At 41.3% G+C, this 19,242-nt stretch overlaps 1 protein-coding gene across 3 annotated transcripts in view; it reads right to left on the bottom strand.

Annotated features, from left to right (window-relative positions):
- LOC135108308 (uncharacterized PE-PGRS family protein PE_PGRS54-like) overlaps positions 1-19,242 on the bottom strand; it is a 33,228-nt gene that overhangs the window by 9,916 nt on the left and 4,070 nt on the right. For all 3 annotated transcript variants that reach the window (XM_064019137.1, XM_064019139.1, XM_064019138.1), the window contains one exon: positions 204-265. In XM_064019137.1, coding sequence (XP_063875207.1) covers positions 204-258 — 55 coding nt within the window. In that variant the 5' untranslated portion in view covers positions 259-265. The remainder of the gene's footprint in view (positions 1-203; positions 266-19,242) is intronic.

The raw sequence follows: 19,242 nt of genomic DNA, 5'->3' as shown, positions 1-19,242 counted from the left end.
ATGTCTGTCTCTCGTATCCAACTTCCTTTATCCTGATATATTATCTTGGTATATTGACAAATAGGGTATAAAGCATTACTTTTATATTTTAATATACTATATATATATATATATATATATATATATATATATATATATATATATATATATATATATATATATATATATATATATATATATATATATATATAGTACATAGTTACCATAACACGTTGTGACGAGAGCCGCCAGCAGCAATATTTTGGACTCCCGCTTCATGGTTATCCTGGAAAGGAAGGATGAAAGGTAAGTCTACTTTATGTACAAATACATATTTCCTGCTACAAACAATTTTATTACTGGGTGTTTTGTTATGCCCGTTTAGTTGTGAACAAACTACAAACAATGTAATGAAATATCACCAGGTAAAATTGCAATCTAAATTATCAGAGAAAACTAAGTCATTCTTCAGGGATTGGCTAACGGGCCTGTCTTCCCAGTGGATAATTTTCCTCTACCAGCAGGCAGTTTCTCGCTCTGATTGTGCCTCTGACTACCACACCGTCCGTCTGGCTGAGGCAACTGCGGCCAGACAGGAATGATGCTCCGAAAATTACATTTATATTATATATTTGTGGTTAATACTGCAATTTTTTTCACAGCTTTTTTTTCTTTAGTTTATAAGTTTATTATCATTATCTAAACCAGTTTACAATAATCATACATTATGTATAAAATAGCACGGCCTCTCCAGATGAGGATCCGGGGGAAGAGTCAACTCAGCACAGATAATAATCAACTTAATTATTGCCCATAACATTATACAGGTACGGACAAGACACATACACACGCGAAGGCTTGTCCGTGTAGACGCACAATACTGGCAGCATTCCTTTATTTTTGGATAGCTTTCGAAAAAAAAAAAAAAACACACAATACCGTCAATTACAACTAGTTAACATAAAAAAAAAAAAAAATCACTTCTCTTGAAGAAAGGGAGGAAGCGACTAACGTGCAGGCCTTACGTTCGAGCACAAAGTCAAATCATTCAGAACAAATTGATCCCATAAATCACCCAAATTTTTCTAACATTAGGGAATTTGCAATACATTAAACTATCATATAAGAGAAGAAAATTTAAATATAGGTTTTTTAAATAGTAACGAAACAGCTCAGGACAACCGAATCCCTATTAATCAATCAACAGAATTCCCCTTCAAATTTCAGTAACACCTCTATGAAAATTAACATTGTTTGGAAAAAGTATATCATATTATTTAGGCATGGATTGTAATATTTATTTATTTATTTTTTTTATATTTAACCAGGTTTAGGGTCTCTAACATTTAATATAGTTTGAGTTTTGTTTGCCATCTATCGACAGGAGTCCCTTACAGTAAGATGGTGTTATGTTCATATGTTGGTGTACAGGAGCTTAGCAGGTCTTCAGTGTAAGGCCAGGTGGTCAGTCTCTTCTGTCTCTTCAAGAGAAGTGTTTGTTGTTGTTGTTGTTGTTGTTTTAAAGGGTTTTTAGTCAGATTTAGTTTACTTTCTGAAGATGGCATTGTGTTTTCCCAAAATGTCACCAAGAATAAAAGAATGCTCCCAGTACTTTGCGTCTACACTTTCCTCAGAGTATTTATTTATTTTTTATCACGGCGCATAACGTCTAAACTTTTCAATGATCTATGCCAGCTTCAAGCACCCTAAAACTCTCCCTCCCGCTAAAGATCAGGCCTGGGCAGAGCCTTTCCACGCACAGAAAGCTAGCCCATCCGCGATACTCTCTTACCCTCAACAACGCTTGCGTCAGTGAACAGCTTATTGTCATAATTGTTACTTTCCGCGGGCAGAGTATACTGAGTGGTGTAAATAAACAGATCTGATCAAATATTCTTTCAATTTACGTATTGGTAAGGGAAGGAAGAGGAAGGAGGGAGAAAGAAAGGGAGGGGAGGAGTGAAGGAGACTGTTGAGAAAGGGTAGAGAAAGGATTGATAGGTGCACGTGTGTGTGTGTGTGTGTGTGCGTTCTGAGAGAGAGAGAGAGAGAGAGAGAGAGAGAGAGAGAGAGAGAGAGAGAGAGAGAGAGAGAGAGAGAGAGAGAGAGAGAGAGAGAGAGAGAGAGAGAGAGAGAGAGAGAGAGAGAGAGAGACGCTCTCAATCTTATTATTATGTTGACATTATAATCGTTTGAAATTGAGGTGTCAAAGCTTCTCAAATTAAAGAAACTAATTAAACAGTCTTAGCAAATAATCCAGGTGTTGGATAAGATAAAATCAGTTTACAAATAAAACAGTGAGAAGGTGAAGAATATTCCCACGGGAAAACAGTAACATTTATTTTTCTATTTTCACGCTCACTGCTTCAATGTAAGGCAGTGAGTTTAAATGTCATTAGTTTTCTTTTCTTTTTTCTTTTTTTTTGCTCTCGATGCCATGACTGTGTATCGTGTTGTCTTTCTGGAGAACCTTTTCTTCAGGGAAGCCAACACGAATAAGAATAAATAACGACCAAGTGTCTCGGATCACGCAGATAGATACTCAGTACAAAGCGGTCCACACACATACACACCCACGCAAACACACACAGGTATTCCCGAAGACTAAATAAAAAAAAAAGAATTAAAAAAACACCTTTAGCCCCTGGGCCTTTACGGACAGACCCTTACCACCGACCCTTGTTCATGAGTCAGATGCACCCAGCCACCCACACAGTATTCCAGACCTGATCTTTATTATTATTTTGGCCGCTCATTGGGTGGATAAGATACAGTGTAGCGTAGATTTTGTTTAAAATAAATTAGTCTTCTTTGAATAAATAAAAAAGGTAATATGTCAGTGTGATTCACGGTGATCGACGAATAAAGTGACAGAGAAGAATAATTAGAATGTAGAACATGAAAGTGTACTAGATTATTTAACCGACATTAGGCAATTAGAGTATCTGGACGAAAAATGCGGGAGGAAAAACCACTCAAAACTTTAATACAACGTCCTCTGCAGTGTTCTTCAAGGTGGGTCGGTCATTGCCTGTCTTCAGCCCACCAGCGGCACAGCATACGGCCGGCGGATATCGTGGTTCAGGATGAGGACGCTACGTTACAAACCTTGTGTAAAATGAAACAATGGTGTCTGGAAAGGTGATTAGCCATTTTTTCCCTTCAAGCAGTGTTATCAGAACAAGACTGATGGCATCCGCTCGATGTTATCTTGTTTCCACACCCGGCCTGCCAATCCACCAATCCATTCGTCCATCCACAGCAACACTCGCATCCACATCCACCCATGTACTCTCATTTTTATAATACGAACAAAATCTTACGCGAATTTCCAGGGATGAAAAAAAAAAAAAAATTACAGAAAGAACTAGTTTGCTGAGGCGTGCAGGTAGGCAAAGTCAAGAAAATGTATATAAATTATAGAACGGATAAGCACACACACACACACACACACACACACACACACACACACACACTGGAGGACAGGATGAACCTCCACAGGTGTCATTTAAAAAATCCAGTCGGCGCTGCCACGAAATAAGCCTACAAGCCAACCATTCAAGTCACCAGAAGAAAGCCTGCAGGAGATACAGGATCAAATCGTTAAAAAAAAAAAAAAACGAGGAAAAGCAGGGAGAGAGAGAGAGAGAGAGAGAGAGAGAGAGAGAGAGAGAGAGAGAGAGAGAGAGAGAGAGAGAGAGAGAGAGAGAGAGAGAGAGAGCCGAGGGGTAAGCAAACAGACAGACAGACAGACAAACAAATAGACTTACAGACAAAACAAACAAACAAACAAAGACAAGCAACAAAGACAAAACAGACAGACAAAGGCAAATACCAAAAACAAACAGACACACAAAGGCAAACAACATAGACAAACTTACAGAGACAAATAGCAAAGACAAACAGACAAGACAGATAACAGACAAACAGGACAAGGAAAAAAAAGGTAAACAAACCTACGAGTCACATAACACTTTTACAAGCTTCCTCTCATTACCTCACTCCCACTTCCCTATCTTCGTCCCCTTATAAAGCCTCCTAATGCCTCACGTCCAACTGCCCACTGACCCACAGCATCCTAATATGACAAGGCCCTCGCGCTGCCCGTCCCTGGCACGAGAGAGGGAGGGGTACCGGAGAGCCAGAGAAGAGGAAGGAACGTCTCGATACAGTTACATGTGCGCATAAAAACAGGAGGCAGGCGGACAAAATGTAAATGAACGGGTGATGTCATTAATCAGATTGAAGCGCTAGACACACTTTCGACTCCCCCGCGGCTGCCACACTAACTGACGGGGTTCGAGAAGGGCGGTAAGTGATCTGAGGTCCATTAGTATTCCGCTGACAGGACTGTGCAAGCAAGTTTCTCCTGGTGCGCGACCAACTACAGATTTCTGACGATGATTTGTAAGTGTCTTTTCTCATTGAGTCGTAAGGAAGGAAGAGCTAAGAAAGAAGAAAATATTAATTCGAAGGGATCATATGATGTGAAGAAGATAAGCCTCAATGTATAAAAATTATGGAAAAAAAATATGAGGGATGATATAATGTTTGTCATTGTTTCGTAAGCAAGGAATTAAAGCAAAAAAAAAAAGGAATTAAATGGCTAAAAAAAAATAATTGGAGCAGATACGGTGCAAAATGAGATAATGACCAGTGTACAGAAAATAAGAAGCTTTATGACGAATACAAGTGAAAAATAGAAAATATCAATTAACCTTACGTGAACATCAGAAAGATACAAATAAGCTTATCTGGATTGCTGTAAACACGAGCATGATGCAGCAGAGGTGGAGCTCCAGGAGCAGCGGAGGCGTGTACAGGTTCAGAACAAGCATGAAGGTGTTGCCCTAAACCGAGGCGAGTGAAGCCAGGTGAATGCACGTACATGGGAGTGCAGGATGGGCAGACGGGGGTGCGTGTCGAAGACCTCTGTGTATTTACGATGAAAGGAACATGCGTGTGTGTGTGTAGATAGATAGGTAGATAGATAGTCATGCCTGTGTTTGCTTAAAGTACAAATATTAAGGCAGGTAAGTGTGAGCACCGTAGGGAGCAGCATGTTTTGGCCGTGGAAGGATGTGGGTGTGAATCACGTGGGTGTCTGAGCACAGTTACATGAGAGCGGAAGTCATAGCCGTGAACAGCAGCGGTAGAAGGAAGGAAACGGAGAGGCTTGGCAGAGTAGCGAGGGTGCGTGTCTGTGCAAGGGTGGTACTTGGTAGACGCTAATAACTTGCCGTAATGATGGGTGGGCGGAGGTGCTAAAACACGCTAGGCTGAAGATGACTGGTACCACAATGCTTGTCTTTTCCCACCACGCATAAACTTTTACAACCTAACCTGTGGTGCGCGGTTTGCCCGGACCAAGGTAAACACTGAACTAGACTGTAAATTTATATTGTAACGAAGACGTATAGTGATCTACGCAAAATATCTATATTAAATCTACATAAAACCTACACAGCAACGTTACAGGCAATTTGTCTCATTCTTTTTACGTTAACAGTTCAATGATAGAAATACATTCTTATGACTTGCAATTAAGAGAGAGAGAGAGAGAGAGAGAGAGAGAGAGAGAGAGAGAGAGAGAGAGAGAGAGAGAGAGAGAGAGAGAGAGAGAGAGAACTAAACATTTGCACAGGTATAGGTAGTATAATTAAAGTCATCAGTCATCACTAATACTGATATGTTCTTCTAGAAAAGGTGAGTTGCACACAACTAATATGGCGGGCATGGTCAGTTCGGTGATGGAAGGAATGAGACGAGCACTGTTAGCCGCCGCTCCCTGCTGGCAGCCTTTCTGGGTCAAGATGAAGGCTGGGGTCCGGGGTTTGCGGGAGTTAATTCCTCTAAATATATAAAAAAGGAACTAGTCAAGCAGGTTGCGGATTAGGGACTACAAAGATTTCCTGTAAGCTGTACGAAGGCACAAAATCATTGCATATGTGCATATCTTTTCTGTATCAACAAAATGTGGAAGTAAAAATATGTAGTTTAATTTAATTGAGAGACCGGATAAGACTTACTGCAAAATCATCGTACATATTCACCCTGAAAATAGCGAGTGGAAGACAACCTGGCGTCGCAAATCTTCCCCGCCACAGAGGAGGAAGATAAGGGCGGCGATAAACTTTTAAGACCGTGTGGTGGGAGGGCCTGGAGGCGGACCGATGCGGACAAAACTAGCGTTCGGCGGCCCAGAGAACGTTATCTTATTCCTGATTTAACGCTTAAAGGCGTGCATACCGTTGTGTTAACCATACACGCCTTGCTTTGGAGGGAAACTATTGCTTTTGTTTTCTAGTAGTATTCTAGTAGTATTTTCTAGTAGTATTGTTTCTGCAAGCCTATCCGAATAACTACAGTAAGTGTTAATGAAAATAATTCGCTTTAACAAAAAGTTTTGAACTGCGAACAGTGAATCGATGCATTGACGCCGGAGGAAAAGAGATAAGGAAAACAAGAAGTAACATTAACTTTGACCGTTGTAGCGGTTCATACTGGTGCGGTCCTTAACTGTAATGATGACTTTATTAATATTCCTGGATATTGTCTATTGACAGGAAGATAATATTTTGAATTTTCATAATTACACACACACACACACACACACACACACACACATATATATATATATATATATATATATATATATATATATATATATATATATATATATATATATATATATATATATATATATATATATATATATATATATATATATATATATATTATATGAGTCACATTTACTTGCAGGAATTACCTTAACGTCTGCATTGGTACAGGCGGCTTTAAAAAAGTATTCTATAAATGGAAGATTCTCTCCGCATTCTTTCATATGAACTGAGCTTATTAATATCCTATATAATTGAGTTATTAATCACATCTGCAAGGAATTGGCTCTGATAAGCCACTAACAAGATAGTGATGACAGATCTGAGTCGCTCAGTCATTCTTGCTACATTTATCTGGCTTAAAACTTTGCCGGAGTCTGAATCTTACAACCAGCAAGACGAGGGGGCTGCGGTGAAGCTCAGCCGCTCCATTACTTGTGTTCTGGTGCTCTGGAGAGGGAATCCATCTTGACAGAGTCCACGAAGTAGTCCTTAGTGGGCGCGATAAGTCACAATTACCCTTTTTTTCATTAAAATTTTTCATTGTTTGAAATTAAGTAGTACTTAATACACTAAAGTAACAATTGTTTTGCTGAACGAAATTAATTAGTTAAATACTGGGATTTGCTTTAATGTCAAGCAATTTAATTAATTTAAAGTGTGTGTGTGTGTGTGTGTGTGTGTGTGTGTGTGTGTAGGTTTATCATTTATTACCTGCCGGAAGGAGCATCAAAAAACAATTTCCACATCCAACATAAACAAGCAAGGCTCGTAAAGAACATACAACTCCTCCTCCTCCTCCTCCTCCTCCTCCTCCTCCTCACACCACTTATTACTCTCACACTGCCCGGTGAGCGAGGTAGCAGCGATGGGGGAGGGCGGACCTTCACCACGTAATCTTGTTACTCTGCAAATTTTATTCTAGTCATCCCGACCCTCAGCCTTGAGCGTGAAATCGAAACCATTGCGCAACAACATTGGGTATCCTGGAGGCCAGTGACCCCTTGCGCAGGCAGGTGGCCGCGGCATGTCTGCTATTTTCCCTTCTTGAGAAATAATTTTTATCACGGGATCTACGAACTACAACCAGAATCTTACATATGTCAACAGAAAGAATAATATAAATATGTGAATTAATGTCGATATCAATTTAATCTAATAAGAAAAATAGTGTTAATATAGTCTTCTTTCAGCACTATGGCAGAGATTACGAACATCAATATTTTCAGTCATTTGTAAAGTTAGGCTCTGTCTATTTTTTTTTTTTTTATGCTAATCTCTAGAACTGGTGCGCGAAGGGTTTACTATTACACGCTGCTGTGAATACTACTCGGGAGCTGAAGTGTTGTGATTCAGCTACACGCACCACGCGGAGGAGTGCAGGCTGTAAGGAGTGGCCCAGAGAGTGTCAGGCACAGCGGGGAGAGAAACACATATTTTACTACTTGCATCCTACACTTGTTTTCTAACTCAGAATTTATTCACTACTGGAAATATTTCAATCAAGTAATGTTTGGGATACTGACTGCACTTCCCGATTATGTTTTACGATATATAGTTAATATCTTTTCTATTTGATGACCCGCTGGCAACAATGTAACTATTGCCACAGTTGCTCTAATACTAAATCTTAATCATCGCAAAATGTAAGCCCTTCACCGACAATCATACACAACAACAACAACAATCCAGAGTAGCTTAGAAGAGGCTACAATAAGCTCATATGTTCTCCTCAGTATAACTCAAACTCCTCAGTGTTTAACTAGGGAAAAATTGCCCACTTAACACCAAGCACGCATCCTGAACCCATCCCGTTAGCTGTGTGGGGCAGACACTCGATCACTATTATTATGGCCTCTTCTCATACAAGATGGCGATGCCCCACCTGGAGACTGTTTGAACAAAGGCGCACACGTGGGCAGGTGAGGCCAACCCGCAGAGTTATGAGAACAGAGCAAGGAAGTGTGGAAATCATTATTTTTTCTTTAGTGTGGTTCCTGATATAATCCCGCTATAAAATGTAGGGTACGATTTTAAAGAGTTCATAAAAAGTCTGCTCAATAACTGGATCTTTTTACATGTTTTTTTTTTTTTTTTTATCTATATATATAGTCAAGAGCTACAAAAACTGCTTTGTCCAGTTCCCGCTCCTTCGCCCCCTCCCCTCCCCAAAAAAGTGAATAGAAAAAGAATGTCATTCGTGTGTATTAATTTAGTTCTGGAGATTTATTGATATTAGTTCTTTCAAATATTTTAAGTTATAGGAAGGTAAAGAAACAGAAACATCCAGAAAGTTAAATACACAGAATATTTTGTGACCATCTTTGCATCGTTCATCAGGCGACTCAGTGCTCTCATCTTGCATTGCCGTCGCTACACGTACGCTGATAAAGCAATTCATGACCAAATCAGTACTACAAGCACAGCCGCTAGTCTTCCAGGTGAAGATGCTCCGAAGACCCCGGAAAGGATTGGGCGTGTACTATTATCAATATTAATACAGAAAAAATAACGGGCAACAAACAACAAGTAAGTTCCACCAGCAAGACCCGTTAACATACCTCAGCCATGCAGAAGGGAAGGATCACATATTAACAAGCACAACTCGCATCAAAACATTACATGGAAGTTAATTATCGAACCTTGAACCTTGAGACTATTAAATAACTCATTGTCTCCAGTCAATCTTTTTTCCCTTCCGTTACCTTGCAGATGCCTTTATTGAATTATAATGAACAATTTCGTGAGAAGCTTAATAACCATTATATACTCGTACTGCATCCTTACCTCCTGTCAGTTATTTTTCTTTCTTGTGGTATCTTCCCAGCGCGCTCATTGAATAACAAAGAGCAACTCCGTGTAAGCTAAGCGGCTTTTGATAATCTCTCAGTCAAAGCATCAAAGGGGCGGCCAGTCTTAACCCTCAAGGCTGGGCGGTCCGGGCGTCCTGATTCACGCCTTAACTTTATTTCCATGTCAACCGAAACGTGACACCGCCCACCAGATGATGATAAGAAGACGAGGACGAAGATGACTCAGAAGAAGAAGAAGAAAAAAAGAAAAAAGAAAAAGAAGAAGAAGAAGAAGAAGAAGAAGAAGGAGATGGAGAAGAAGATGGAGAAAAAGAAGATGGAGAAGAAAAAGAAGAAGAAGAAGAAGAAGAAGAAGAAGAAGAAGAAGAAGAAGAAGAAGAAGAAGAAGAAGAAGAAGAAGAAGACCACCACTACCACCACCACCACCACCACCACCACCACCACCACCACCATCACCAACAACAACAACAGCAACAACAACAACAACAAAACACTAAGAACACGAATATATGAAAGAAGAGGAGGAGGGGGAGAAGGAGGAGAAAGAGGAGGAGGAGGAGGAGGAGGAGGAGGAGGATAAGGAGGAGGAGGAGGATAAGGAGGAGGAGGAGAAGGAAAAGAAGGAGGAGGAAGAGAGGGAAAAGGAGAAGGAGAAGCAGGAGGAAGGGGAGGAGGAGGAGGAGGAGGAGGAGGAAGAGGAGAAGGAGGAGACAAAAGAAAAAAATACTGATTCAGAATAAAAAGAGCACGGAAAAAAGAGGAGGAAGAGGAGGAGGAGGAGGAGGAGGAGGAGGAGGTGGCAAGTAACAGGTATAAAGAAGAAAAGAAGAAGCAGGAGATTGGGAGTGTGGGAGAGGTGAGGGACCGACCACACACACCTGCCCACTTAACTCCGCAATGACAGGGAGGAGCCTCATCTTGCACGGTAGACACGCAGCGCCACCGTCATCTATCACCATAATATGTAGGACTTCCCCCCACCCCGCCCGTGTGCGCTCAACACTCTCCGCGTCACATCATGTCGCCCGGGAAAGGTAATTCCAGAACGAAAGAAAGGAAAAGAAATATATGAGAAAAAAGTTATATGAACGTTGTTGATATAAGTTGTAACGTCATGTTTTAGCTTATTTTTTTTTTTCTTCGCGTTCTCTTCTGCAGATGGAAGTGACACGTATAATTTTTCTGGATCCGTAGAAGGAGTGACACTGTACGCATCAACACATCCTCAAATTCCAGCAAACAAGGCAAGAACATTGTGCAATTTCCTTTATTCTTCAACTGTCATTCCGCACGACAATCCAGTAATAAAAGGAAATGCGATATACTATGATAATGTGCACTTTCTCGCTAGGAATGCATGTACGTACTTCATATTACCACTGCTCTCCACGGTGCTCAGGCCGCCATCCTAACCCTGGTAATAACTCGGCGCCAGAAGACTCGTCCCGCCATCATTGAAGCCTTGAGGCACAGACCACATTGGAGTGTTGCTGTCTCCTGTTGCTCTTCCCTCCACTAATCATCTTCGGGCAAACTCGGTATATTCACGCAAGGCTTCCATTTCTCTCCCACTGGAACTTCTGACCTTAACCTTATGATGCGAGGACCTCAATCAAATCCTCATCTTGCTTTCTGATCACAGTACCTGCGCCTTAGTCATCTCTTCTTTTTGCACCAACCACTCAGCCACATCTAATTCATAGCACGTCACTAGCCCTCGTCCTCCTCCCTCCTTCCTTCTTACCGTTAGCTCCAATGCAGATTTGGAGAATTAGAATTTTTCCGTTGGTAACAATAGATCGCTCTTATCTTTATCACCATCACGCACATAAACTTTGAAGCCTGACTTTATATTTTTAAGATCGTTGCCAACACAAAGAATAGGAAGCTGAGAGAAGAAAGAAGCTCCAGGTCTTTCTATCCCTGCTCAGTTCGCCGGCTCCGTATGGGATAAGCAGACTATTATTAAAACGGTACTCGGGCGAAGGAAAAAAAAAGCGAAGTAGTACTACTATATTCAACCCAGTCATGGCCGGCGGCGTGCACCGAACATCGTCTGCATACCAGGTTAATAACACCACACCGGCTCTTCTGCCGACACCATGGCGCTGTGGAGAACAAGGGAAGCTGCAGGAAATGTCCGGGCACTCTCTGCCTCTCCCAACGCTATTTCATCATCGCACGTGCCTCTTTTACTAAAGGATGATAAACTCCGGCATTGGATGGAGACAAGGATGTACAGGCGAGGACAGAAGGTTTTTAATGAAGGGACTACGCTTATCTGGCTGACTGACCGCTTCTCTCTCTCTCTCTCTCTCTCTCTCTCTCTCTCTCTCTCTCTCTCTCTCTCTCTCTCTCTCTCTCTCTCTCTCTCATACCATATTTCCAACTCTAAAACAAATACTACAACTACATACAAAAATACAACATACTGTTTCAAGGTTACTACGAGCCGGCTGGGACTAGCATTACCAGCTCCTCCATTCCCTCAATGCCTTTTTTTCAGTCCTTTATAGCTGCAACTCCATACGGGCATCTCAGAAACGTCCAAGACCTTGCGTGACCTCCTTAGAGAGAAGTGACCGCCAACCTAACGGGCAGGGGGCCTCCCGCGGGTGGGGGGATGGTGTCTCATAACAAATGTTCAGCCGACAAGGGAAAGCCGGGGTCGCAATGCAACAGGGGCGGGGTCGGCCTGTCACCGATAGCAGTGTTCCAGTCTCGCCAGCGTTAGTGTGGATGGTCTGTGTCTACGGGTACGTGATTTGCAATGGGAGGAAGAACAAAGAGGAAATTTGGTGCTTTCTTTGTTGTTGGTTAAGGTTATTTCGTTGTTATTTTTTATTGTTGAGCTTGCTGTTGTTGGTGTTTTTACTATTATTATTATTATTATTATTATTATTATTATTATTATTATTATTATTATTATTATTATTATTATTATCATTACTACTACTACTACTACTACTACTACTACTACTACTACTACTACTACTACTACTACTACTAATACTACTACTACTACTGCTGCTGCTGCTGCTGCGACCACCGCCACCACCACCACCACCACCACCACCACTACTACCACTGTCATCGTCATCAAAAATCATTATCAATGAGATTGTTGTTGCATTGACAAAGCAAAAAAAACAAAAAAAACATTAGGTTTGATTGTGACAATGAAAAATAATCTAATTACAAACAGCTTTACAACATATTTATGCATATACGAATATTATGTTAATGAAGACAATAAAAAAAAATTGTGTTATGAACGGCGCTGATTCGTTGCTGTGACATAAAATCAATATAATAAACATCAAATTGGATTAGATACCGACATAGGAATAAAAAAAAATACACTAAAAATGAAGAAGACAATATCCATATGACTCTCCAATCACTCTGATCACTCACAGCCTCAGTGAAGAGCGCCCTCGACTACCGAGAGAGCACACACGCGGAGGATGTAATCAAGCCATCTTGTAAAACACTCCGCGGCTTTCGAAAATGTTAATGACCGCCTCTAAGGTTCTCCCGATGTGATCACACCGACAGCACATGTTAGTCCAGTCAACACGCGAGGGGCTCGTTTACACACGGCCCTTCTGAACAACACACACTCACACATGCAGCTACACACATACACACACGCGTACACACCAGCCTCTCTGGGTGTAAAACAAACTATCGGAAAGTGTGTGGTACAAACTCGCAACACACAATAAAGTCCTTTACGAATCGCAAAAATAAAACTATCAAGTTGTTTGGACACTGTAAAATTATCGAACAATTAATAACTATAGAGGATTGGACGTTGTAAAGCTTCCGAAGGCTTGCGAGGAAATTAGTGATGGCAAGATATCGCGAGAGTCGATCATCCAGCCGGCAAATCTAACACCCCGAGCCATGTAACGTGTCGTGTCACAAGAGCTGAAGGGAGCCAAAGGGACACGAGGCGGAGTGGCGAGGTGGAGTGAAGGGTTACCGGCGGGGGAGAGTAGAGGAAGGAGGAAGAAAGGAGATGAGGGAGTGGGAGAGGAGTGAAAAATGAGCCAAGGACATTGTGTGGAGAGAGAAAAGAAACAACGAAGGGACAACAACAAAATTTATAAGAATATACGTGTAAAAAAAAAAATACGACTGGAAAAATGGTTATCCATAAATGTAATTGGAGTGTGTGAGACAAATGGAAATGGTCAGGAATAATGAAGTACTGTGCGCGGCTATCATTAAACCTTTCGAAAAATTTATCATAGCGAAACAATAATAAGAAAAGAATAACGCAGTTAAATAATAAGAGAAGAAAGAATGGAAGACGAAAGAGAAAGGAAAAGAAGATATGAGAAAACAGAACATGAAAAAGAAAATGATAGAAGAATGGAGAGGAGGAGGAGGAGGAGGAGGAGGAGGAGGAAAAGAAGAAGAAGCATAACAACAACAACAACAAGAACAAGAACAAGAACAAGAACAAGTTAAAGATGAGGAAAATAGCGATGACGATGACGATGATGATGATGATGATGATGATGATGATGATGACCATGATCATGATGGAAATGAAGGAAACAGAGAAAGTGGAGAATGAAAGTGAGGAGAAGAAAGAGGAGGAGGAAGAGAAGGGGGAGAAAATGAAGGAATGAAGCCGAGTGAAAAAGCAATATATTTAGCAACTGTTCATTATACTTGAGTATATAATAAAAATAAAAACTTCCTCCTTCATAAGAGTGCGAGGAGAACCTGTTCCGTCACAAGATTAAGGAATCATTTTACTCAAGTGGAGACGAGAGTTCAGATCTCGATCAATTATGAAACGTTCCAAAATGATAACCATATTCTCAAAATGTTTCGCTGGTATACTGACGTACATTTTAAACATGTATTTTTTTTTATAGAGTATCAAGTTAATGATAATCCCTTTGTGTATACGATGCAATTCTTAAGTAATAATGTCGTTGCTGGTTTGTAGTTTCATGAAAGGAAAGTAAAAGTAACTCATGACACTAATGTATGTTAATGTCAGAGGAAGATCAAATGAATTATTCAATTTTGACACATTAACATGCAACAAATGTAGAGCCAACTTGAAACTTCTCCCTCTCACTACCAAGTCCTTCCCGTTCCTCCAACCCAGCTCACCGCTACATCAGTACAGATGTCCAGTGTACCATGACATCGCGCAACCAGCACAAGGCACCGACGGGATTATACTGACGGGGACGTGGGATCGGCTTCTAGTTTTAGTGACTAAATTGAACATAACCTCCGTGTAATCTGACGACGACAACGACGACGATGATGATATAAACGACTGTCTTTTTAATAGTTTTTTAAGGAGAAACGAGTCTGTAACGAGCTAGTGTAGGCGGAGCACGTTCGACTCATGAGCAGACAGACACCAAACCCTTTACATCTACATCCACGCGACAGGAAACCACGTGGTGCCTCTGATTTTCAAATTTTTCGAGAGCAATGACCCCACAAAGATGCGCCCACACAACGTATAACATCCTTCCCTTTCCATCTCTCTAAGGCTTTCCCCGCTTCTTCCCTTCCTGTCCCGCTGATCACTCCTCCCTACCCTTGGGCCCCCGCTACGCCCCTAACCTGTCCTGACCCGTTACGTTTTACATAAATGTTTGCGCAATCACATCCCTCGGACTTGTCTATGAGAGCGAATGCCCGGTAGGAGTGGCTTGCAAACTAACGGGAAGGATGGTAGCTGAGAGAAAACTACAAGACTGTTCTATAGGAGATGTCACAAGTCTATGGTGTTTCAAGAATCCCTCCCTCTCGTTCCTCGTAGCGGGTCCCGTCGGGGCAGTGATGGGCAGTCAGACGGGTCCGGCGTTCCCACCCCCACCACAACCATCCGTCGTTGCCCTCCTGACCCGCCTCGCCGCCCACGAAATCCGGGAGTGAAAATAGCACACGGTCCTTGTCTTGACCTTCCCGAGTTTATAGCAGGCACTTAAAGGGTTGACACTGACTTCCCCGGCTGTTTCTGTCTGGCTTCCTCTCGGCGCTCCACTGCTTGGAGCACTCATGGCTCAGGGGCTCAATGTCAGGGGCCAATGACTTACAACTGCGCTCGCTGATTGTTATTCGGTCACACACACACACACACACACACACACACACACACACACACACACACACACACACACACACAGACACACACACACACATTCCAATCAGTAGCGATAAAATCAACTAATTAAGAATTAAAGATAATTGCATCATGTGAGTCACTGTCTTCCCACACGCAAAGGATGCTCACAATAAGGAATTATCATTAGCAGTGGTGTATAATTATTGTCATTATGATTATCAATTATGTTCTCTCTCTCTCTCTCTCTCTCTCTCTCTCTCTCTCTCTCTCTCTCTCTCTCTCTCTCTCTCTCTCTCTCTCTCTCTCTCTCTCTCTCTCTCTCTCTCTCTCTTTATATTCTTTTCTGTTTTCTGTTTTGGTAACGTGAGGTAACTCTAAGCCAGTAATGCTGACGGTGTTGACCGTGTAACTGTGAGATGACAGTGAGAAAGAAAATATATGAAGACTACGTTGCTTTTCTTTTATTCTCAACGCCATCTAGCAGAGTCTACATCTGGCAGAAACGTGCACAGTTATGGACGATTATTTACGCCAGACACCTGCTGAAACCCAAGCCATGCGGTGCGGGGCTGGCAGGATTATCACGTTATCAAGGCAGGATATGATGACCTGAGGTGCGATGACTAAATAGAAAATATGTAAAATTTCTTAGGACCACCTAAACTAATATGCATTCGTGTCCGCGTCCGAGGAAAAATAATGATAGATAAGGAGTTTACTTAATTATATGCAATATTTTCCCGACCTGTTTTTTTAATTGCACGTATGTGTAACATTGCTGCTCTTGTTGTGGCATATGTCCGTCTTTACACGAAAAAGAAAGATAAAAAGCCAAGTGAAAAGGGCAACGGCATGGATGGTGACCGCAAGGGAGCTGCCTTCCTCCCCTCCCTCACAACGAGTCCGCCACCTACACACGGTCAACAATCGAATGGCAGTCTTAGTCATCATCACCAAATAAACTTGCGTCTCTTTTCATTTCGTTGCTAAGTCACAGCCAGTTTCGCGTAACCCCGCTAATCTGGCAGAGTTAACGAAAATCCCATTCCTTGAATAAAAAGTAATTCAATCATGCTACTGCAGAACTGAAGGAAGTAAGTAATGACAGAGGAAGAGGCTACCGGAAGGAAATGCCATCTTCATGCGCCTCTCACCCTCCCTTCCTTGCTCATTCCCCCGAACAAGGAAAGAGTAACTGGACCGCAGCACTGTTCACTCGTAATGGTGTAGCGAACACATAACAAACAGACATATTTACTTCCTCTCCAGCTGACCGACTGTTACCACTCATCCGCTGCAGTGTCTCGTCCCGTGTCGACACGCTGGCGGACGAAATCATCAACGTCGCACCTCGAAGAAGCTCCCCGCTGTTGTGTACGTGCCTCATTCCCGCCCCTAATGGTCCCAATTGTGGCTGAGGTAATGGCTCCTGCATCCCGCCCTCTTTTTCCTACAAGCCTCGCCTTCCTTCTCGGCTGCTGCACCTCATCAAGACCAAATTATCATGAAAGACGCCAGAACAGATTCTCACCTAGCTCGCGTCTAGCAAAAAATATACAAATAAATAACTATATATATATATATATATATATATATATATATATATATATATATATATATATATATATATATATATATATATATATATATATATATATATATATATATATATATATATATATATATATATATATATATATATATATATATATATATATATATATATATATATATATATATATATATATACACAATCCATAAATCAATAAAATAAAATAAAAGAAAGTGAATATATAAAAACAGTTGAATAAATAATTAACTATATAGTTGAAAGAATAATTAACTAATTTACTAACCGCCTAACGAACTAATTTACTAACTACCTAATTAGCTAACTAATTTACTTACTACCTAACTAGCTAACTAAATAATTAACTAATTCACTACCTAATTAACCAACTAAAACAAATGAAAACAGTTTACATGTTTTTGTTATATATTATTTATAATTGAAAGATGGCGGCGCATACTGGTATCTTGCTCATAGATTTTTCTTTGATAGCAGCTAATAACAAAATATAGAATACAGTTGTGATAAATTTGTTCTTGTCTTCCGTATTATGGTGCAGACAGTCCAGGCAATAAATCATAGAAAGGAAAAGCTATCCCGTTACTGGGACCATCAGTTCCCACACAAGGTTGCTGGCCGACAGAGAGGAAAGGGAGAGACACGTCACAGAAAGATAATAATTTGGAGTGGGAAAGTGTCCTCTGCGGGTGACTGGAACCGCGAGGAAGTAGGAGCGTGTTGCGTGCCGCTGTCTGGCAGAAACTAGACGTGAAGTGACATTAATGCGCTCATTAGGCAAACCTTTTCCGGGTTTATGCGACGCGACGGACAGTTTCAGGAAAACAAAGACGGCAGTGAATACTGATGAGACTACCAAGCCTCTTTTTGCATACATATTTTATTGCACTCCCTTCTTATCATCTTCAGCAGGAATGTTGTAGTTGTGGTCGCTGTCACTTTCGGTTCGTGGCTTTTGTTGTGTGTCATAATCCTCTTCGACTCCTGGAAGCTCGGGAATCTCTCGGTCAGACGCTTGTGAGTCCCGCCAGCCAGTGAGGGGAGACTCAGACTGGAAATTCCACGCGCATTATTATTGTTATTTACAGCAACACGCTCCCCAAATACCAGGACTCCTCTCGCCTGCCACTTCCTGGTTGCTGGCGATGGTTGAGGCGGGACATCATGGCTACCTCACTGCACTTTTCGTTTTAGTTCTTATTTATTTATTTATTTGTACAAGCTTTATCGAGATACCTTGCTCACAATGGGTTTAATATCAAGAACATACGTCAAAACAAGTTATGACTCTGTCTGATATCAGTAGTGTTATCAGAAGTGGTAACGCCGCTCCTCGCTCCTCTCCAAGAGTCCTCCTCTAGTACACGTGGGGCTTCATCAAGAATACTACATTTACTTCAGGCAGACGTCTCGCTGTGTCTTCGCATTATGGCTTAATTAAGGTGCTCATTATTCTTCATTATTCTACGTTTACGAGGTGAGGTTGTAGGGTTTTTATGGCAAGGAACAGTGTAGTGTCTCTTTTCGAAGTCCAGCTTTTTATGGCGCCTTAAGCTGATGCACTAAAGATAAGTGAAATACGTCTGAAGGAAATGCTAAGTTCTTAACATTCAATACAGTTAAGATTGAGTCAGCTTCCATTACTGGCTCTCAGTAGAATCAAGAATCAAGGAAGATTGTTTGCGACCATTTGATCATTGAACTTTGGATAAATAAAAAGAAAAGGAGAAGGAAAAGAAACGTAATTGCACTCACTAACTTAATGGAATTCCAGGCGAGGGAGAGCAATTTACGAACTCACGCTGCCTCTATTTACTTTCAAGGTTCAAGACCCTATATAATCTAGCTGAATTGCCCGCCTCCCTTTATAATGGTGGAGGAAATTATAAGTCATGGACACACAGTAAAAACCAGGGAAGCTTATTTTCTTCTACATTTTCTTTTTCGAAATGTGCATAACGGGAGGGACAAGACAACGACTCCATGGTTTTCCGAGACTCAAGAAGAGGGAGGAGTGCAAAGGTGTCAGGCTGTGTTGTGAGGAGAGTCAATGTACACACACTTGTCCGCGAGGGGAGGGAGAGAGGGAGGGAGGGAGGGAGGTCTTTCATACCCAGCCTATCCCTGCGA

The sequence above is a fragment of the Scylla paramamosain genome, chromosome 17 (genome assembly GCF_035594125.1).
Source record: "Scylla paramamosain isolate STU-SP2022 chromosome 17, ASM3559412v1, whole genome shotgun sequence".
In the NCBI taxonomy this organism is placed as follows: Eukaryota; Metazoa; Arthropoda; class Malacostraca; order Decapoda; family Portunidae; genus Scylla; species Scylla paramamosain.
Note: the sequence above shows the minus strand (reverse complement) of the source record. Positions and strands in the feature narration are given on the sequence as shown.